Genomic DNA, 21417 nt, shown 5'->3' with positions numbered 1-21417 from the left:
TGAGTGGGCTGACTCCTGCACTTCCTTCCCTCTCCCTGGGCTTGGGTCCCCCACTTGTCCAGACAGCGGCTGGGCTTGTCACGGGGCTCCGTACAGCCTTTTTCCCTCACCCAGCTGCCAGCGACCCGCCCCGTCCCCTCCCAGCCCCCGGAGGAGGAGGGGAGAGCTGCAGAGAGGAGGAGGGGTCGGGGAGGCCCGGCTTTATAAAAGAGGCTGGAACAGCCCTGCTCGCCAGACCCGGTCGCTCGGATCCCCTAAGCTGCCCGCCACCCCACGTGACCGCGCCGCCCCCCAGCTCCACCGCTAAGTGAGTTGGGGCGCGTCCCCATCCCGTCCCCAGTTCCTCGCCGAGCCGCGTGGGCACTGAAGCTGAGGTGGGGAGGAGAGCCGCTGAAGGAGGGCGCTGACACGGGGGACACCAGGCAGAATATCTGATGGGAGAGATTTAGGACCTGAGGGAGCCGGGAGACCCGAGAGACCATGGCCTGGTCGGCCACCCGCTCTCTTCCCCGGGCGCGAGGCCTAGGAGACCGCAAGCCACCCTCCAGGAATGCGCGTGCAGTCGTTGCCATGGCAACGTGCAAGCCTGCGCGGACCCACTGCTAAAGGAAAGGGGAGGTTGTTGGGGGGTGTGGGGGCTGGTCCCTGGCGGTCCAAATTCATCACGCGGCGGTAGCACGAGGGAACTGGGGACGTCCCCTCCCCCGTGTCCCATATCCTTTGGGAGCCACAGCGCAAGTCGCATCGCCTCTCTGAGCCTCAGTTTCCATATCTGCCAAATGGAGACAAGATTATTGGTTCCAAGTTCCCCGAAGAGTTATCTGGAGGGTAACGATCCAGGCCAGTCTACACTTATGGTTGGACGTCCAAGGAATGGGTTTACACCGCTCAGATAACTCCTGCGACCCCACCCCACCCACAGGCCCGCTCGCCATGGCCCTCTATGAGGCCCTTTTCCTGGCGCTGCTGGTAGGCGCTCACGCAGAGCTCCCAGGCTGCAAGATTCGCGTCACCTCCAAGGCGCTGGAGCTGGGTAAGGCGCAGGGGCAGACAGGGACGGACGGGAAAGGACGGGGGTAGGGGTCGCCCCAACAGTGTGAGTGGGAGCTAAGGGTCTCGCTTCTGCCTCAGTGAAGCAGGAGGGGCTGCGTTTTCTGGAGCAAGAACTGGAGACCATCACCATTCCGGACCTGCGGGGCAAAGAGGGCCACTTCTACTACAACATCTCTGAGTAAGTGGGAGGCGGGGCCTCGCGATCCGGGGCGGGGCCTCGGCGGTGGAGGCGGGGCCCGAGAAATCTCGGGGTCTCGGGAGACTGGAGGCTGAGTGGGAGGGGGCGTGGCCAAGCCGATGAGGCACGACTTAAAAAACCGGATGGGGCCGAAAAGATACCTAGCAAGCCATCATAGGCGGGACCAGGCAAATGGGCGTGGCCTGGAGGAGGTAGGTGGGGCCAAGAAGAAAGCAGCAGAACTCGTGGATGTGAGGCGTGGCCGAAGAGCACCAGATAGGTGGAGTAAAGGAACTTGCCAATGGATAAGAGTGGAGTCTTGGGCATGGGGTGGAGCTAATGAGATGGGTGGGGGAACTCAAGGCTCTACGTTTGGTTTAGGATGGGGGGGACTAAGAGATAAGGGGCGGAGCTTAGGTGATGGAAGCAAAGTGAACCTCTGTTAAAAGACCGGTTCTAGACTGGGCGTGGTGGCTCATGCCTGTAATCCTAGCACTTTGGTGAGGCTGAGGCGAGTGGATCACCTGAGGTTAAGAGTTCAAAACCAGCCTGGACAGCATGGTGAAACCTCGTCTCTACTAAAAATGCAAAAATCAGCCAAGCGTGGTGGTGGGCGCCTGCAAACCCAGCTACTTGGGAGGCTGAGGCAGGAGAATCGCTTCAACTCAGGAGGCGGAGGTTACAGTGAGCCGAGATCATGCCATGGCACTCCAGCCTGAGCTTGAGAGAGAGATTCTGTCTCAAAATAGATAAATAAATAAATAAAAGTTAAAAAGACTGAGTCTAGCAACCCCAGGATGTGGGAGGGGAGGTGGTGCAAGCAAACAAGACTTTTTCTTTTTTTTTTTTTGAGAGGGAGTCTTGCTCTGTTGCCCCGGCTAGAGTGCAGTGGCACGATCTTGGCTCACTGCAATCTCTGCATCTTGAGTTCAAGTGATTCTCCTGCCTGAGCCTCCAGAGTAGCTGGGACTATAGGCTCATGCCACCACGCCCAGCTACTTTTTGTATTTTTAATAGATACGGGGGTTTCACCATGTTGACCAGGCTGGTCTCAAACTTCTGACCTCAAGTGACCTGCCTGCCTCGGCCTCCCAAAGTGCTGGGATTACAGGCATGAGCTACCTTGCCCAGCAAACAAGCAAACAAGACTTCTAAGTGATGGGGTTAAGCTCACTTTTAACACCTGGAACAGGAAGACCTCATCTCTCAGCCACCCAAGTTCAACTTTGAGTCACCCAAGTCTAAGTTGGGCACTTGAGAGACAATGGAAGAAGAATTCATTCCACCCACTCCCACTTCCCCAAGCCTGGACTTGAAAGAGGAGCAGACACATTTCCTGTGGCTGGGTGGAGTTCTCTCTGCTTGCCCTGGATCTGACCCTGAGGTTGCCTGTAGGGTGAAGGTCACAGAGCTGCAGCTGACATCTTCCGAGCTCGATTTCCAGCCACAGCAGGAACTGATGCTACAAATCACCAATGCCTCCTTGGGGCTGCAGTTCCGGAGACAGCTGCTCTACTGGTTCTTGTAAGGGCCCAGCATCCTCAGGGAAGTGGAGGGTGGGTCAGGAGGGCCCGAGGTGCTGTGGGGCTGTGGGCAACCCCCTTAGCCTTCCTGAGTTTTAGTTTCTTCATCTGTACAATAGGAACAAGCATATTCACTTCATAAGAGTTGATTGGAGGGTTTGGTAGGATGTGTGGAAGGAAGTGAAACCTTACTAAGAGGTATCATGATGCATGGGGGCACTGAGGACTAATTAAGCTCCTACCTGGAGTGAATATTAACCCCCTTGGCAGCTATGATGGGGGCTACATCAACGCCTCAGCTGAGGGTGTGTTCATCCGCACTGGTCTGGAGCTGTCCCGGGATCCCACTGGCCGGATGAAAGTGTCCAATGTTTCCTGCCAGGCTTCTGTCTCCAGGATGCATGCGGCCTTTGGTGGAACCTTCAAGTAAGTCCCATCCCCAACCCCAGCTCACCCCTTTTGAGCCCCATAGCTCATCTGCCTAGCGCAATGCAAAGTGCACAGGCTTGGGAATCAGACCAACTGAGTCCAAAGCTCAGCTCTGTCACTTCCTGGCTGTGTGAACTTGGGCAAGTCACTGAAGCTCAGTGCCTTGATATCATCACAGGTAACATGGAGATAATAGTAAAGCCTATTTTATAAGCTCATTGCCAGGATTGTGTTGGTACATGTAAAAATATGTAGAACAGCACTTGGCATATGATAAATGCATATTTAAGTGCTGGCCACTTAGATATGAGTAATTGTGAGGACTAATATGCACAGTTGGCTATGTACTGGATTCTCAATTGGTATCTCTAAATAATTATAACAAAAATAATATATATATATATATATATATATATATATATCTTTTTAGATGGAGTCTCGCTCTGTTGCCCAGGCTGGAATGCACAATGTTAGCTCACTGCAACCTCCACCTCCTGGGTTCAAGCGATTCTCCTGCCTCAGCCTCCTAAGTAGCTGGGACTACAGGGATGCACCACCATGCCCAGCTACTTTTTTTGTATTTTTAGTAGAGATGGGGTTTTACCACATTGGCTAGGCTGGTCTCAAACTCCTGACCTCAGATGATCCTCCCACCTCGGCCTCCCAAAGGGCTGGGATTACAGGTGTGAGCCACTGTGCCTGGCCTATTTTTTAATTTTTCCTGCTGAGAAGGAGATATGGTTTTTGTTCTGGAAGAGGGTGGGGGAAAGAACATGGTGGATTATCACCTGGTGCTGGTACACTGACAGTATTATTTATTCATCAAAGTATATGCCAGGCTCTGAGAATGCAGGAAGGAGCTCAGAGTCTATCTGGAGTAAGAAACATTTGTTGTCAGGGTCTGGAGAGAGGGACTAAGAAAGTGCTTTGGGGATTCAGAGGAGAGGAATCTGGGAAGACAGCCTGGAAGAGGAAGCATCTGAGTTCAGATGGGAAATTACAGGGTAGGAACGCAGAGGGTGGAAGGGATGGATGTGGGGATGCTCAGAGCGGGTTTGAAGCACTGCGGGTGGATTCATTTGGCTGGTGGGAGCAGCGAGTAGGTCGCGAGGTCTTGAGGATCAGGCTGAAGAGGGAATTTGGGCCTGGTTCTTGGAAAACCTTCATGGAGGAGCTATTATTTAGGCTGAAGCTGAGGACTCCCACTGCCACTATTTCCCTCACTGATTTCTCCTGGATCTGGACCTGGACTGGGGCAGGGGCAGGTTCTGGGCTCACCTGGCCTCTCCTCTCCTCGCAGGAAGGTGTATGAGTTTCTCTCCACGTTCATCACCTCAGGGATGCGCTTCCTCCTCAACCAGCAGGTGTGGGCAGTGGCAGGTTGTGGGGTGGCCAGGGTGGGCATGCTCTCACTTTGAGAAGGCCCTGACTCTGACCCACCTCGCAGATCTGCCCCGTACTCTACCATGCAGGGACGGTCCTGCTCAACTCCCTCCTGGACACCATTCCTGGTGAGTTGGTGGGGGGTGAGGCCAGGTGTGCAGCTGTCATGCAGCACCTCAGAGCAGGCCCCTTCCAAGCCCTGCTGTTGAACAGTCCTGGGTTCAAATGTGGCCTCTGGAGCTGATTTGCTTTGTGATTTTGGGTAAGTGCTGATTTCTCTCTGGGCAAAGTGCTTGTTTTCTCACTTGGCTGGCAGTACCTCCTCCTGGGCTTGCTGTGAGGGTTATCCGAGAATAGCTGTCAAGGTCCTCAATATGTGTGTGCTGATAACTGGCATCTCATTTGTCTTCATCACCTAGAATGTAATAGGTGCTCAATTAACATAAATTCCCTTTTTCTAAGCCATGACCTCTGTCTCCTGTGGGGGAAAGATATTGTCCCATCACACACAGGCATGAGAAGGGAAGGAGGAGGTAGGAGAAACCAAGGGAAAGGAACCCCATCCCATCTTTTTTTTTTTTTTTTTGAGATGGAGTCTTGCTCTGCCACCCAGGCTGGAGTGCAGTGGTGTAATCTTGGTTTACTGCAACCTCCACCTCCTAGGTTCAGTAATTCTCCTGCCCCAGCCTCCTGAGTAGCTGGGATTACAGGCACCCACCACCATGCCTGGCTAGTTTTTGTATTTTTAGTAGAGACAGGGTTTCACCATGTTGGACCAGGCTGCTCTCGAACTCAAGCTGAGATTGCACCACTGCACTCCAGCCTGGCACCTGGCAATGGAGCAAGAATCTGTCTCAAAAAAAAAAAAAAAAAAAAAAAAAAAAAACTAATTTGATCCTCATGACAAGCCTATGAGGGATGAATGTATCATCATCTGAGCCCAGAGAAGTTAAGCACCTTGTCCCATATCACACAGCTGTGAGTGACTTGAGCCCCTTCCTGCAGTGCGCAGTTCTGTGGATGACCTCGTTGGCATTGACTACTCCCTCATGAAGGATCCTGTGGCTTCTACCAGCAACCTGGACATGGACTTCCGGGTGAGCTGCTTGGGCTGGTTGTATAACCTCTGACCTCCTAAAGAGACTTCTTTCTCTGCTAAATTGCATGATTTTACTTCCTAAAGCACAGTTCTGATGAGCCCACTCTCAATAGTGAGAATGCTATGGCCACCTATTACTACAGAAATAAGTTCAGTCTCCTGGGTCTGGCATTTGAGCCCTGTTAATTTTACCTGGCCCCATCTTTTTTTTTTCTGAGATGAAGTTTTGCTCTTGTTGCCCAGGCTGGAGTGCAATGGTGCCATCTGGGCTCACTGCAATCTCTGCCTCCCCGGTTCAAGCGATTCTCCTGCCTCAGCCTCCCAAGTAGCTTACTACAGGTGCGTGCCACCATGCCCAGCTAATTTTCTTTCTTTCCTTTTTTTTTTTTTTTTGAGATGGAGTTTCACTCTTGTTACCCAGGCTGGAGTGCAATGGCGCAATCTCAGCTCACCGCAACCTCCGCCTCCGGGGTTGAGGTAATTCTCCTGCCTCAGCCTCCTGAGTAGCTGGGATTACAGGCACGTGCCACTATGCCCAGCTAATTTTTTGTATTTTGTAGAGACAGGGTTTTACCATGTTGACCAGGATGGTCTCGATCTCTTGACTTCGTGATCCACCCGCCTCAGCCTCCCAAAGTGCTGAGATTACAGGCTTGAGCCACCGCGCCTGGCTAATTTTCATATTTTTAGTAGATACAGGGGTTTCACCATGTTGGTCAGGCTGGCCTCAAACTCCTGACCTCAGGTGATCCACCCACCTCAGCCTCCCAAAGTGCTGGGATTACAGGCGTTAGCCAATGCATTCTGCCTGGTCCCATCTTTTAAATCTTATCCTGTTTCTTTGCTGTTCCCCAAATTGACCCCTCGATTCCCACCTCAGGGCCTTTGCTCATGCATGGCCTTTCCCCAGCTCCCTTGAAGGAGTTGGACACAAATCTCTATGCAAATAATCTCATTTCATCCTCTCACAACTCTGTGAGTCAGGTAGTAACATCATCCTCATTTTAGGGATGTTGAGACTTACTTGTAGAGGTGACATCACTTGCCCAAGGCCACGTAGCTATGTGTAGACACTACCTTTGGTCTTCCAGAGTATAGCAGTTTCAGAGTGCAGACTCGGGAGCTAGAATCAGTTAGGTGCAGTGGTCCATGCCTGTAATCCCAATACTTTGGGAGGCCAAGGTGAGAGGATTGCTTGAGCCCAGGAATTTGAGACCAGTTTGGGCATCATAGCGAGACCCCATCTCTACAGGAAAAGAAAAAGAACGCCCGAAAAGTTCAAATCCTAGCTCTGCCACTGACTGGCTGCATGGCCCTAAGCATAACTTTTCAGTGTCTGTGTAATGGAAATAATCCAGTAAGAAAGCATACATTGCTATGCAGATTAGAGTTGATCTAGGTAAACAGCTTAGAGAACTTGGCACAGAAGCTTGATGAGTCTGCACAGTATATGTAAACAGTAGCTGTTGTTACTGCCTCTAGCTTTCAAGGCCCACTCACATGTCACCTCTTCTGTGAAACCTTTTGTGACCCTCCCTCCTCCAGTCTGACGGGCTCCCTGCCTTGTAGCAGGTGTCCTCCCTCCAATGCCTTTTAAGAGATGTGCTTGGCTGGGCGCGGTGGCTCACGCCTATAATCCCAGCACTTTGGGAGGCCGAGGCAGGTGGATCACCAAGTCAAGAGATCGAGACCATACTGGTCAACGAGGTGAAACCCCGTCTCTACTAAAAATACAAAAATTAGCTGGGCATGGTGGTGCGCGCCTGTAGTCCCAGCTACTCGGGAGGCGAAACTCCGTCTCAAAAAAGAGATGTGCTTGTTGGCCTGGCACAGTGGCTCATGCCTGTAATCCCAGTACTTTGGAAGGCCAAGGTGGGTGGATCACAAGGTTAGAAGTTTGAGAGCAGTCTGGCCAACATACTGAAACCCTGTCTCTACTAAAAATACAAAAAATTAGCCGGGTGTGGTGGTATGCGCCTGTAATCTCAGCTACTTGAGAGGCTGAGGCAGGAGAATCATGTGAACCCGGGAGGTAGAGTATGCAGTGAGCCAAGAAAGCGTCATTGCACTCCAGCCTGGCGACAGTGCGAGACTCCATCTCAAAAGCCAAAAAAAACAAACAAACAACAAGAGATGTGCTTGTGAGTCCACCAAGAACAGCAGCTGGGTTCCTGCCATCCCCCCACAATGCCTAGCACAGGGCCAAGAGGTATCTGCTGTCAGTCCAGTCTGCCTCAACCCTGACCCTGAGTGCCCCACCCCAGGGGGCCTTCTTCCCCCTGACAGAAAAGAACTGGAGTCTCCCCAACCGGGCGGTGGAGCCCCAGCTGCAGGAGGAGGAGCGGATGGTGTATGTGGCCTTCTCTGAGTTCTTCTTCGACTCTGCCATGGAGAGCTACTTCCGGGCAGGGGCCTTGCAGCTCTCGCTGGTGGGGGACAAGGTATGCCAGGGCCAGTTTGTGGGATGGGCAAGAGGGGGGTCTGTGACAGAGCCCACTCTCTCACTCCTGATTCCCCTGTTCAGGTGCCCCATGACCTGGATATGCTGTTGAGGGCCAGCTACTTTGGGAGCATTGTCCTGCTGGTGAGTGCTGGCGAGGGGCAGGGATAGGGCTACCTGCATGCCAGTGAGACCAGGGAGGGGTGCAGGTGGGGATCCCAGTGGCAGCCACACAGACAGGGGCCTGGTCTCTTGTCTGTGGCCAGTCCCCTCTGCCTTGTCATGGCTATTCCCATCTGTGAAGGAGGCTGGTCCTTCCTGCTCCTTCCTGCCCTGTCTCCTTCGCAGAGTTGCTGAGGATGAGAGAGAACTCAAGCTTTGCAAGTATGGGGGCTTTAATAATAATTAACATATTCTTTTGCTTATGGGGGAAGGGAGTAAGAGTTACACATTTTATTTATTGTTTGAGACAGAGTTTCACTCTGTCATCCAAGTTGGAATGCAGTGGCACAATCTAGGCTCACTGCAACTTCTGCCTCCCGGGGCTCAAGTCATCTTCTTGCTTCAGCCTCTTGAGTGAGTAGCTGAGACCACAGACTTGTGCCACCACGCCCTGCTAATTTTTATATTTTGTTGAGACAGGGTTTTGCCATGTTGCTCAGTCTTGAACTCCTGGGCCCAACTGATCCACCCATCTTCACCTCCCAAAGTGATGGAATTATAGGTGTGAGCCACCCACCACACCCAACAGAGTTCCACATTTCAGAAGAAATAATTCAGTCGCTGTCATCATCAAATTTATGGCTAAGCAATTAAGGGCAGGGTTTCTGTTATCAGACTGTCTGGGCTTCAAGCCCAGTTCTGAAACTGAGTACATAAGCTCTACAAGTTACTTAACCTCCCTGTGCCTCAATTTCCCCATCTCAAAAATGGGATTAGGGCTGGGTGTGATGGCTCATGCCTATACTCTGAGGATTTTGAGAGGCCAAGGTGGGAAAACTGTTTGAGCCCAAGAGCTTGAGACCAGCCTGGGCAATATAGTGAGACCCTATCCCTATTGAAAAATAAATATTTAGTCAGATTTTCTTTGGAGAGGGGGACAGAGTCTCACTCTGTCACCCAGGGTGGAGTGCAGTGGCACAGTTTTGACCCACTGCAACTTCTGCCTGACAGGTTCAAGCGATTCTTATGCCATGGCACCCAGCCTGAAAAATAAATTTCAAAAAGAAATAAACAACAACCATCGAGTGCAGCCCTACAGGGTCCCGTGAGCCCCTCTCTGCTGGTGTGGAGATGAGAAACTGTGGAAACAAAAGACACAAGACAGAGATAGAGAAAAGAGAGTTTGGGCCCAGGGGTCCATGCCAACCAAGGTGCAGAGTCCGGCAGTGGCCCCAAGTGCCTGGACGCTCTGACTTTTATTGCATACACAGCAGGGGGCAGGGCAGGTAGGCTGAGGTAATGGTGGTTAGTGATAGGGTCACATAAATCATGTGTCTTGGAGACAGGGGCCCAAGACTTTGAAGAAGCCAAGGCAAGGAGAACTTTTTTCATACTTGTAAAGAAATAACAAGGTCACTAAGATTTATGTTACTATTACTAATTCTTATCTTCAAAGAAAAAGAGGAACCAGGTGCAGAAGCAGAACTTAAAAGTAGCTATAGAATGTGACCGCTGAAGCACAGCACCACAGAGAGACAATTAAGTCCCCGGATGTTTGTGGGTCTCTCTGACAGCTGTCAGGCCTGCCACAAGAGCTTGGGAGAGCGCTTGGATGTCTCCGTCCCTAGCCGGCTAACAGTGGGCGCTTTCCCAACGCTGATGCTGCTGCACAGCCGAGGCACCCTCCAGCAGCCCTTATGCAGGCGTGACAGAGGGCTTAGAGCATCTTGCCTTAGGGTCACCTCTTTTCCAGTGCCACTTCAGTCCCATATTTAGTGACCTGAGACTTATTAGTAAGATTAAAGATTATATATGTATATATTTATGATTACATATAAATAGCTATGTGATTATTTATATATATAGGAATAACTATTGAACTGTTTCTCTAATTCCTTTCTAGTTCTATATTTATATGAGAACATGCTGAAGCTTCAGACCCTTGACTTGGCTCTTGCAGGGTTTTCCCCCCTGCAAACAACAAAATTGGCAGTAATAATACCTGCCTCAAATGTTTGTTATGAGGTTTAAAGGAGCCAACACATATACAGTGTTTAGAATCATGTTTGGTGAAGATTAGGCAGTTGCATCTTACAGTGTTCCTACGCTGCCTATAGAAGAAAGCATAGCAGTTTAGAGAAAGAAGATATGGCCGGGCGCGGTGGCTCACACCTGTAATCCCAGCACTTTGGGAGGCTGAGGTGGGGGAATCACCCAAAGTCATGAGTTTGAGACCAGCCTGGCCAACATGGCGAAACTCCATCTCTACTAAAAATACAAAATAGCTAGGTGTGGTGGCGGGCACCTGTAATCCCAGCTACATGGGAGGCTGAGGCGAGAAATCACCTGAACCCGGGAGACAGAGTAGCAGTGAGCTGAGATCGCACCACTCCACTCCAGCCTGGGCAACAGAGACTCTGTATAAAAAAAAAAAAGATATGACAAGGGGCTGAGATACAAATGCAAAAAGGACATTCATGAAGAGTCTGGATTGGAGATGGACCTGAATATTGAGAGGTATTCAGGAAGCAGAAGAGAAGAATACATTCCTGTTCCTTTGTGTGGCAAAGGCATGAAGGCTAGATGCAGCTCTGAGGGTTCTGGAAGCCACAGCTGTCTCTGTATTTGCAATATCTGAGTCCCCAGGTCCCCAGAGGGCAGAAGCCGCACCTGCCTTCCTTCCCCTTCTTCCCTGGGGGCTCTACAGGAAACAGCAGGGACTTGACCCACCCCTGCTGCCCATCCCCCAGAGCCCAGCAGTGATTGACTCCCCACTGAAGCTGGAGCTGCGTGTTCTGGCCCCACCGCACTGCACCATCAAGCCTGCTGGCACCACCATCTCCGTCACTGCCAGCGTCACCATTGCCCTGGTCCCACCAGACCAGCCTGAGGTCCAGCTGTCCAGCATGACTATGGTGCGGATCCCAGAGTGGGGGCTGCTGGCCAGGGGTCAGGGAGAAATGGGCTATGGGTTACTGATTTTTTGGGTCAGTAACATCCTCCTCCCCATGTTCCCGAAGGATGCCCGTCTCAGCGCCAAGATGGCTCTCCGGGGGAAGGCCCTGCGCACGCAGCTGGACCTGCGCAGGTAGGCAGGCACACCTCCCTGCATCTCAGTGTCTTGGGGACAATCCCACCTGTCCACTGGGATGTTGGAGCTAAAATTCAGTCATACCTATAAGCCACTGAGAGCTGGGGTCTGTCTTTGTTAATGTACACAAAAGTGCTTTGGTAAAGCCTAACTCCTCTGCATTCTCGCACATCCCAGAGGCAGGCAGGGCAGATATGAGAGATGAGCAAATGGGTCCACAAGGTTAAATAACATGGCCACAGTCACACAGCAAAGATCAGAACGTGGGTTTTGATAAAAACCTCAGCACAACACAGCTTTGTGACCTTGAGGCTATTTTATCTTTCTTTTTTAAAAATGTTATTCCTTCCCCCTACCCCGCCACCGAGATGGACTTTTGCTCTTGTTGCTCACGTTGAAGTGCAATGGTGAGATCTTGACTTACTGCAACCTCTACCTCCTGGGTTCAGGCAATTCTCCTGCCTCAGCCTCCCAAGTAGCTGGGATTACAGGCGTGCACCACCACATCCAGCTAATTTTTGCATTTTTAGTAGAGACAGGGTTTCAACATGTTGGTCAGGCTGGTCTGGAACTCCTGACCTCAAGTGATCTACCTGTCCTGGCCTCCCAAAGTGCTGGGATTACAGCCACGAGCCACTGCACCTGGCCTTATTCTTTTATTTTTACTGTATTTATTTCTGAGATGGTCTCAGTCTGTTGCCCAGGCTGGATTGCAGTGGTGCAGTCATAGCTCACTGCAGCCTTAATCTCCTGGGCTCAAGTGATCCTCTAGCCTCAGCCTCCCAAGTAACCGAGACTACATGTGTGCACCACCATGCCTAACTATTTTATATTTTGTAGAGACAGGGTCTCACTTTGTTGCCCAGGTTGGTCTCCAATTCTTGGGCTCAAGTGATCTGCCCACCTTAGCCTCCCAAAATGCTGGGATTACGGGCATGAGCCGCCATACCCAGCCCATTCTGTCTTTCTAGGCTTCATTTTCTACATGTGTTTAGTACAGGTAAAAGTAGCATCTGCCTTCTAGGGCTGTGTTGGCCAATATGGTAGACTAGCCACATGTGACTATTTACGTTTAAGTTAATTACAATTAAATAGTTTTGGCTGGGTGCCATGGCTCACGTCTGTAATCCCAACACTTTGGGAGGCTGAGGCGGGTGGATCATGAGGTCAGGAGATTGAGACCATCCTGGCTAACATGGTTAAATCCTCTCTCTACTAAAAATACAAAAAAAATTAGCTGGGCATGGTGGCGTGTGCCTGTAGTCCCAGCTACTCAGGAGGCTAAGGCAGGAGAATCGCTTGAACCCAGGAGGCGGGAGTTGCAGTGAGCCGAGATCATGCCACTGCACTCCAGCCTGGGCAATAGAGTGAGACTGTGTCTCAAAGAAACAAAAAACAAAATAGTTTTCCAGTTGCACTAAGCCACATTTCATAGAAAATCCGACTGGACAGTGCTGTTCTAGGGCTACAGATGATGTAGGACCCCAGGTTTTAGAGGCAGGTTCTGACACTTCCCAGCTGTGTGACTTCAGGCATACTTAACCTTGCGGGGCCTCATTTTCCTCATTTATAAAGTGCAAATCCTAATAGTGCCTACTCCTCAGGCTTGTTAGAAGGACTAAATCGGTTGGTACTGTATTTTAAAATATTTGATATTAACTTTTTAAACATGTTGGCTGGGCGCAGTGGCTCACACCTGTAATCTCAACACTTTGGGAGACTGAGGTGGGTAGATTGCTTGAGGCCAGTTCAATACCAGCCTGAGCTACGAAGTGAGATCCTGTCTCTACAAATAATTTAAAAGTTGCCGGGTATCGTGGCTCATGCCTGTAATCCCAGCACTTTGGGATGCTGAGGTGGGCAGATCACCTGAGGTCAGGAGTTCGAGACCAGCCTGGCCAACCCCATCTCTACTAAAAGTACAAAAAATTAGCTGGGTGTGGTGGCGGGCACCTGAAATCCCAGCTACTCGGGAGGCTGAGGCAGGAGAATCGCTGGAACCTGGAGGCAGAGATTGCAGTGAGTCGAGATCGTGCCACTGCACTCCAGCCTCAACCCAGGAGGCAGAGCTTGCAGTGAGCCAAGATTGCGCCACTGCACTCCAGCCTGGGTAACAAGAGAGAAACTCCGTCTCAAAAAAAAGAGACTCCATCTCAAAAACAGAAAAAGAAAAAAGAAAATTTAAAAGTTAGCCTGTCATGGTAATGCAGGCCTGTGGTCCCAGGTACTTGGGAACCTGAGGTGGGAAGCTGACCTGAGCCCTGGAGGTCAAAGCCACAGTGAGCTGAAATTGCACCACTACCTTCCAGCCTGGGCAACACAGTGAGACCCTGCCTCAAAAAAAAAAGTAAATAAATATGCTTAGTGTCGGACAGGAACTAAGCAATGTGAGTTTTGTTAAATAAAATAACACCTGCAAAGCCACCAGCAGAAGTGTGGAACATTAGAAGTGCTCAATAAATAAACAGTAGCAGACTTGGAGAAAAGGAGACCCACGAGGGAGCAGTGACTGGCCCAGGGATACCTGTAAAGTTGTAGCACCTGGAAAGGTGCCTGGGTGGGGCGTCTGAGCCTGCAGCTCATGCACCTCTGGCAGGTAGGCCTGGTGGCCTGAGGAAGGGGAGCTTCCAGGCTTCATGCCCACAGGGCTTTCTCTCCCGCAGGTTTCGAATCTATTCCAACCAGTCTGCACTGGAATCGCTGGCTGTGAGTGGGGAAGGGTGGGTGGGCTGGGCTGGGGTCAGAGTGGGCAGGTAAAGGCAAGCCCACCCCCCACTCGCTGCCCTGTTTCCCCCCTCCCCTCCCAGCTGATCCCATTACAGGCCCCTCTGAAGACCTTGCTGCAGATAGCAGTGATGCCCATGCTCAATGGTAAGGCTGGGGAGTGAGGACAGAGGAAGGAAGGAGGGCTGAGCTGGGCAGACCCAGACTGAGCCGGGTGCTCCCACCCACAGAGCGGACCTGGCGTGGGGTGCAGATCCCACTACCTGAGGGTATCAACTTTGTGCGTGAGGTGGTGACGAACCATGCGGTGAGTGGGGGGTGGGATGGGGAAGGAGGGCAGGGCTTTTCCCCTCTATAACCCCCCAGTGCCCTCCACCAACTGACCCCAGCTCCTCACTTACCAGTCCCCAGCTCCTGTTTTAATCTTAAGACTCCTAAAAGCCTTTGCACACACTGTAACTTCTCTTTAGAGCACTCTTCTTCTTTCCCAACACCTACTAATCTTTCAGGTCTTAGATCAGAGGTCACCTCCTCCAAGAAGCCCTCCTTGGTACCCATAGTCTATAGTCCTAAAGCCTCGTTTTAGCACCTTGACAAGGAATTACCCATTAGATTGAGCCCCTGAAGGACAAAGACTCTTTAAACTCTGGCTTCAGTAACTGAATGAATAAATGAGACTCCCCTCTCTGTCCCCTGAACAGGGCTTCCTCACCATTGGGGCTGATCTCCACTTTGCCAAAGGGCTTCGAGAGGTGATTGAGAAGAACCGGCCTGCTGATGTCATGGCATCCACTGCCCCCCCACCCTCCACAGCAGCTGTCTGAGCCCTCGAACCCCACACTGGCAGCTGTCATTCAGGACTCCAACCCCTCTTTCCCCACATTCGTATCCTATAGTGGCCCCTCTAACCCCCAGTGCCACAGAGAAGACGGGGTTTGAAGCTGTATCCAATTTAATTCCATAATCAGTGAATCCATCAATTATAGTCCTTCCACCACCTCCCAGTGGGTTGTCCTGAGCTCTGTTGGGTTCCTGGGATGTGATCAGTGCATCATAAAGGGCATTCTTTAAGCAGAGAGGGGGCCAGGCCACCCCATTCAGGAACTACTGAGAACGAAGTGCTAACCTACCCCCAGGCTGTCTGTGGGAGTCCCAGAGGCAGAACCTGCCCTGCAGGGGCACTTTGCTTACAAGAGGACTCTCCTAGCAGGAGAGGCTAGGAGGAACTGCAGCAGGCCGTGGGGAAGCTGGTCGCTGTGGTCATCAGTATGGCTGCTTGTTCAGGAAGCGGGAGAACATGGTGAAGGCAGCGAGGGGCTTGTCGGTGGGGACCATGTGTCCAGCGCCCTGAGGAGCAACGTTTGTGAGATTCTGACCCCCATTCCCTCCTCATATAACTGCTCACCCGTGGGGGCTTCCTTCATCCCAAGTCCTTTATTCTTCCCAGAACCCTCCCCACCCCTCTTCAAAAAAAACTTGCCCATACAGGGGCTGGATGGTGACCCATGACCCAGCATAAAAGGCAGCCGGAGGGAAAGGACGGGTGGGCCCTGCTCCTTTGCCTCTGGCCCAGTTATCTCTCAGCAGGCTCAGGCCCTACCTTGATAGTGAGAAAGGCAATGTGGGAGAACTCCTTCACGAAGCCAGCAATCTGCTCCCCGCTGTCCCCATACTTCACTAACCAGGGCCGGCGCTGCACCTCCATCTGCTCCACCAGGAAAGACATCAGCCTACAGCAGCTGCATCCTTGCTCACAGCTGCCAGCAAGACCTCGGGGTTGGGAATTCCTCCACTTGCCCTCTGTGGACCATAGCCAGGCAGCCAGCCGGCCGCTCCCAGGCATACCCACCCCCAACCTCCAAAGCAGCCCTATCCCAGGGCCAGGAATCTCTGCCTTACCTTCTGGTTGAGGGAATCCACAAACCACTCATCCCCCATGAAATTGCAGGCCATGTCTACATCTCCATTATATAATAGGATCTGGTATTTCTAAAGTAAGATGGGGTAAAAATGAGGGGTGGAAGAAGCCCAGGCCCCAGCCCTTCCCTAGTTCGAGGCCTACCCCTCAGGGAATTCAAGGGGATGAGCTAGATAGCACGAACCAGGGAATTCTCACGTTCCTGATGACTTACTGCATGTCCGGTGTTCTGCTAAACGTTTTACCTTTGAAGGTAGATATCATTATCCCCATTTTACAGATGGGCAACCTGAAGTTCATGATATTTAAGAAATTTGCCCAAGATTATGTGGCAAATTTAACCGCTGTGCTGGACAGAATCTACTCCTAACTTGGCCCTGCCAGTGCCTCCTACATGAACTTGGACAAGGTCTCCTCCCACCCTGGACCTCTGTTGGCCTGTTTTTGGCATGAATGAAGCTCCTCTCACCATTAAGGCTCTTTGGCTGGTGAAGACCTTCTATAGCAGGGTGGCATGGGTGGGGATAAACCCAGGTTCAAATCCTGACTCTGCACAGCCTTTTAGAATTTCAGCTTCCCCTGTCCTGACGGGAAGTCTAAAGGGGCGCCCAGCTTGCTGTGCTACTCTGGGGTCCTAAGGCTGCTAGTGGATCCAGCTGTGCTGTCCCCACTCACCTGTGAGCTAAGCAGCTTCAGATACTGGGAGTTCATGCTTCGGTAGAGACGGCGGTACTGTAGGTTTACCAGGAAGCTGCCAGGAACACATGAGGAGGCCCCAGGAAGACCAGGTAGGGACAAAAAGTAGTCAACAGATTAAATCTCTCCTATCTCCAAGCTTCAACCCAGGAGGCAAACAGCTGGGTTCCACTACCGTTTTTAGGGGGTCAGCTTTTCTAGGACCTGGATGATGGGCTGGGATTCGGAGAGCCTCAACTCACCCCCATTTAGACATGTATAGGGACATGTTCGGTTGTTACGAGGACTGGGATGCAACTGGCATTTAGTGTCTAGGGGCCAGCAGGTGTGAGAGTCACAGCATATAACGGGAGAGTGTGGCCACTGAATAATCAAAATGGACCTGAGCAGCCCCTGCTGGGCCCAGTGTCACCCTTTTACTTGTTGGGGGTCACAGGAGATTGGACATGGAAGTAATAGTTTGTTATTGTTTTTTGAGACAGAGTTTCACTCTTGCTGCCCAGGCTGGAGTGCAGTGGCCCAATCTTGGCTCACTGCAACCTCCACCTCCCAGGTTTAAGTGATTCTCCTGCCTCAGCCTCCCGAATAGCTGGCATTACAGGCAGCCACCACCACACCCAGCTAATTTTTGTATTTTTAGTAGAGACGGGGTTTCACCATGTTGGTTAGGCTGGTCTTGAACTCCTAACCTCAGGTGATCTGCCTGCCTCATTCCCCTAAAGTGCTGGGATTATAGGCGTGAGAAACGGCACCCAGCTAGAAGTAATATCGTTAATGACCAATGTGATGGCCAGGTGTGGGGGCTCATGCCTGTAATCCCAGCACTTTGGGAGGCCAAGGAGAGAGGACTGCTTGAGACAGAAGATCCCTGGGAATGTGCCGACACCCTCAAGCCCCAGCAACCTGCCACCCCAAGTCACGGGTGGCCATGGAGCCTTACTTGCACATGTCCCATTGGGGCAGCTGCTCCGGGATGTGGAGGGCCTTCCGCACGTATGGGTTGTTGAGGTAGGTGGACGCAGCTGTGGTGTTGGTGCAGGGGGGGTCCATGCGCACTTTATTCCCCGAACGCAGCAGTGCCTGGAGGGCACCGACAAAGGGTCAGAGCCTCTGCTTCCTTGCCTCTCCCCACACCCTCACTTCACCAGGAGGAAGCCCATGCCCTTGCACACCTGATGCCACGTCCGCTTCATTGGCAGGAGAGTGAAGATGTTGCCCAAATCCTGGACCACAACAGTGTCCTTCTCATACCTGCATGTGAAGTGGAGGGATGAGTGTGGAGCCTCCAGATCGGGCTGGGATGGGCCCCAGGGGCACCTGGCAGTACCTACCTAAAATGGCTGGGCACCCCTCCAGCACATGGAGCATAGAGGTTGTAGATGTTGAGGCCGGAGTTGCCCACGATGCGGGACACTTCCTGAAGCTGCAATACACACCAAGCTACCATGCTTTCCAGATCCCCGGTCCCTCCACCACCCACCAAGTTGTCCCAAGATATACTGCTCTTGTATTTCACCTCTTCACCCTTTACCCACTTTTTTCACAGGTAGGGAAACTGAGGCTCAGTGGCAGGAATCTTCCCAGACCTGGGTCCAAATCCTAGTGTCACTGTCTCCTAACACTGTGACTTCAGACAGTGATTTCAAATTCATGGCCCTCAGTTTCATGTGGGTAGTATGATCTTTCAGGGGGAATCTTGAAGCTTAAATAATCTACATAGACACAGTTCAGCACAATGCCTGTCACAGTACAGGTGTTCCATAAATGTGAAGGAGTCCTATCTCCCTCACGGAGGTTATGGGATTTGCCACCATAGGAGGTGCAGGTGGTGGGAATACACACTTAGACACGTGTCCCAGAGAACACTAAATTGCTTAAAGGTGCAAGATAAGAAAGCAATGAGGGATGGAGAACAAGGATTCCCCAAGGAGGGAATGTGATCCTGTTCTCAGGATTAGGGATGGCAGCGCTGATGCAAAGTGACGGCAGAACCTCACATTGGTCACGCATTCCGGGTCTTTATTGTCATAGAAGTTACACTTGTTTTGAGAGCAGCAGTGGGTCTGGAGAGAAGACCAGAGCCTGTAGGAGATGAGAGGAAAAGTGCATCAGCCTCTAGTGGAAAGAGGAAGGCAGAGGAGGTGAGCATACCCCCCACCTCCTACCAACCTCTCTGACCCTAGGGGACTAGGAAAGATATCACGGGGTGTGGTCTGTATATCACCTAAGCTAGCTCCCAAAGAGGTGCCCCAGGGTCATAAAAACAGGTCTCCTTTAAAATCTGATCTCTGGCTGGGCACTGTGGCTCATGTCTGTAATCCCAGCATTTTGGGAAGCCAAGGTGGGCAGATCACTTGAGGCCAGGAGTTCAAGTCCAGCCTGGCCAACATGGCAAAACCCCATCTCTACTAAAAATACAAAAAATTAGGCAGGCGTGGTGGTGTGAGCAGTGGTAGTCCCAGCTGCTTAGGGAGGCTGAGGCACAAGAATCACTTGAACCTGGGAGGTGTAGATTTCAGTGAGCCAAGATCGTGCCACTGCACTCTAGCCTGGGAGACAGAGTGAGACTCTGTCTCAAAAAAAAAAAGAAAATCTGATCTTTATTCTTTGGTTTTTTTTGGCGCTAAGTTCTTTCTGCAACTCACCAGCTGCTCATAAACCTGGGATGGGCCTGGCATATCATGTACCTGGAGGACAGACCCAAGATCATGTAACCTGCCCCACCCTAGAGATTGCCCAACTGCCCTATCCCATACCTGTTCCCCAGAAGGCCATGGTAGTAGGCAAAGTAGACCAGGGAGTTGTCATTCTGCTCATAGGAGGAGAGTCCATTGCCCACAGCCAGCCCCTGTGAAACACCCAGGGTGCTCAGCTCAGGTGGAGGATGAGGAGGAGGAGCCTCCCTCACCTAACACCCAGACCTTCAGCAATCCGGAAGCTGAAACCCAGGATGGTTTGTGGGGGCGGGTGGGTGTGGGAGGCTACTCAATGCAAAGGACAGAGCTGGCAGCCTGACAAGTGAGTTTCCTGCTATGGGAGGCACACAGACAGTCCTAGGGCAGCCACGGCAGGGAGGTTATGCAGGAAATTGGGTTGGATGGGGATGCTGACCACTCTGACCTTGCTAACTGCAAGGCCACAGTCACAAGGTGCCTCCCTTCCCTCTTGCAACTGCCCTGCACCTGAAGGTTCATGCTGGGGTCTTGCATGACCAGCACGGCCAGGGTGGGGATGTAGATGCCAGCATAGCTCTCTCCAGTCAGGAAAAGTTTGTTGTTCTTGTACTCCGGAAAGAGGCGGAAGAAATCTTGAAGGGCCTCAAAATTGCTCTGGGCGACCTGGGGACGGGAAAGCAAGACAGAGGGTAATCAGGAAGCTTTGGTATTTGGACTAGAAAGAACCTCAGCGATAATGACATCAATCCACCCTGTTTATGTAAGAGGAAGTGACTTGGCCACTATACCACAATGGCATAGGACAGAGCTAAAAGTGGACTCCAAGGCCAGGCTCTTTCTCCCATCATCGGGCCATGTATGGAGGACTGGGGAGCCTGGGGCAGATGGGCAGGCACAGGACTCACCTCAGTGTCATTGGTCGCATAAAATTTGTCATCAGAGTAGGAGAAGCCCACCCCCGCTGGGGACTCCAGGTATAACACATTGGCAATCTAGAGCGGAGGGAAAAATGAGCTAACCGCCACCCCATCCAAGTGCCCAGACACCTCCACAGGACCCACAGCTCCAGCTATACCAGGTTCCAAGAATAGGGGTTGTACTCCAGGGTGACACCATCTGGCTGGATCTGAGGAGGAGGAGATGGTTGGGTAAGTCTCATGGTGGAGGGAAAGGGCCACTATAAGAGGCACTTTACATGGCAAAACCCCTCAGAGGTACAGGCAGCAAAGCCAAAGGCACAGGAAAATCCCGATGCTCAGGAGTAAGGAAAACTTTTTGGAAAATCACAAAGTCCCTTCCTCCCTTTCCCCAGCCTTTTGCTTTGGGAACTGTGCTTTCCTGCTGCTGTCCACTCACCAGGAAGGGGCCATGCTCTGTGAGGAGCCCATCTAGGGAGCTGCAGCCGGGACCCCCATTGAGCCAAAGCACCACAGGGCTGTTCTCGGGATCCTTCTGGGACTCCACAAACCTGGGAGGGGTGTCAGAGCAGGGTTGGCGCCAAGTGGAGGGGCCCTTTCCAGCCCTCCGGGCTCCCAGGCATCCTCAGGGGTCTGCGAAACTACCCCCCACCCCTCCTCCATCATCTCTCCCCCCAATCCCGCTCAGAGACAGGGCGGCAGACCAGTAGTGGAGGTGCTTGGAGCCGGAGCCTTTGAGGTAGCCGGAGAACTGGCGGAAAGATGGCTGTTTGGCCAGCCCGGGGAGGCACTGGATCTCGTCCTGGTCGGGGGCTGCCTCGCCTAGGGGCGCCCAGAACACTAGCGGCAGCAGCAGCAGAAACAGCGGCGGCGGCGAGGCTCGGATCATCTGCGGGAGGCAGCAGAGGGGCTGTGGACTCGCTCCTCAGCGCTTCTGCGCCGCAGTCCCCGGGAAGGAGCTGAGGGCGCCTCCGCGAGGGAAACCCCGGCCCCAGCGCCAGCTCCCACCCGCGAGCCTCCTCCGCCGCGCACCGATCCCGGGCTCGGGGAACCCCTGCAGCCTCCAGTGCCAGCTCACCTCTGCTCCCCCGCGTCCTTCCTCTCCTGGAGGCGCCCGGGAACTGCAGAT

The 21417-nt window shown here is 52.2% G+C and overlaps 2 protein-coding genes and 1 long non-coding RNA gene across 7 annotated transcripts; 2 read left to right on the top strand and 1 right to left on the bottom strand.

Annotated features, from left to right (window-relative positions):
* Window positions 1–233: 233 nt before the first annotated feature.
* Window positions 234–15086, top strand: PLTP (phospholipid transfer protein). 3 transcript variants are annotated; one of them, XM_035298718.3, is made up of 16 exons: window positions 234–307; window positions 923–1033; window positions 1132–1231; window positions 2627–2755; window positions 3025–3180; window positions 4484–4547; window positions 4631–4694; window positions 5572–5663; window positions 7930–8106; window positions 8190–8249; window positions 11018–11182; window positions 11288–11355; window positions 14022–14064; window positions 14166–14229; window positions 14313–14389; window positions 14784–15086. In XM_035298718.3, exons 2-16 carry the CDS (start codon window positions 934–936, stop codon window positions 14904–14906), a joined length of 1482 nt encoding a protein of 493 aa, XP_035154609.1. In that variant the 5' UTR covers window positions 234–307; window positions 923–933; the 3' UTR covers window positions 14907–15086. The 3 variants fall into 3 exon arrangements, with proteins under 3 accessions (XP_035154609.1, XP_035154610.1, XP_035154608.1); XM_035298719.3 differs by having other exon boundaries at window positions 234–374; XM_035298717.3 differs by lacking the exon at window positions 234–307 and adding an exon at window positions 714–828.
* Window positions 15017–21411, bottom strand: CTSA (cathepsin A). 3 transcript variants are annotated; one of them, XR_013535213.1, is made up of 15 exons: window positions 21367–21411; window positions 20993–21177; window positions 20728–20839; window positions 20447–20497; window positions 20277–20363; window positions 19879–20034; window positions 19453–19544; window positions 18694–18778; window positions 18028–18119; window positions 17869–17947; window positions 17637–17776; window positions 16676–16751; window positions 15982–16071; window positions 15683–15882; window positions 15017–15429 (listed from the first exon to the last, which is right to left on the bottom strand). XR_013535213.1 is itself a non-coding variant. In XM_035298721.2 (15 exons), exons 2-15 carry the CDS (start codon window positions 21175–21177, stop codon window positions 15346–15348), a joined length of 1434 nt encoding a protein of 477 aa, XP_035154612.1. In that variant the 5' UTR covers window positions 21321–21411; the 3' UTR covers window positions 15017–15345. The 3 variants fall into 3 exon arrangements, 2 of the variants coding, with proteins under 2 accessions (XP_035154612.1, XP_035154611.2); XM_035298721.2 differs by having other exon boundaries at window positions 15683–15787; window positions 21321–21411; XM_035298720.2 differs by having other exon boundaries at window positions 15683–15787.
* Window positions 15719–16471, top strand: LOC144582480 (uncharacterized). Its single transcript, XR_013535215.1, has 2 exons — window positions 15719–15858; window positions 16281–16471. It is a non-coding gene; the product is annotated as an uncharacterized LOC144582480 (long non-coding RNA).
* Window positions 21412–21417: the final 6 nt, after the last annotated feature.

Source organism: Callithrix jacchus, chromosome 5 (assembly GCF_049354715.1).
Source record: "Callithrix jacchus isolate 240 chromosome 5, calJac240_pri, whole genome shotgun sequence".
NCBI classification, from domain to species: domain Eukaryota; kingdom Metazoa; phylum Chordata; class Mammalia; order Primates; family Cebidae; genus Callithrix; species Callithrix jacchus.
This window is presented reverse-complemented; position numbering and strand designations above follow the sequence as displayed.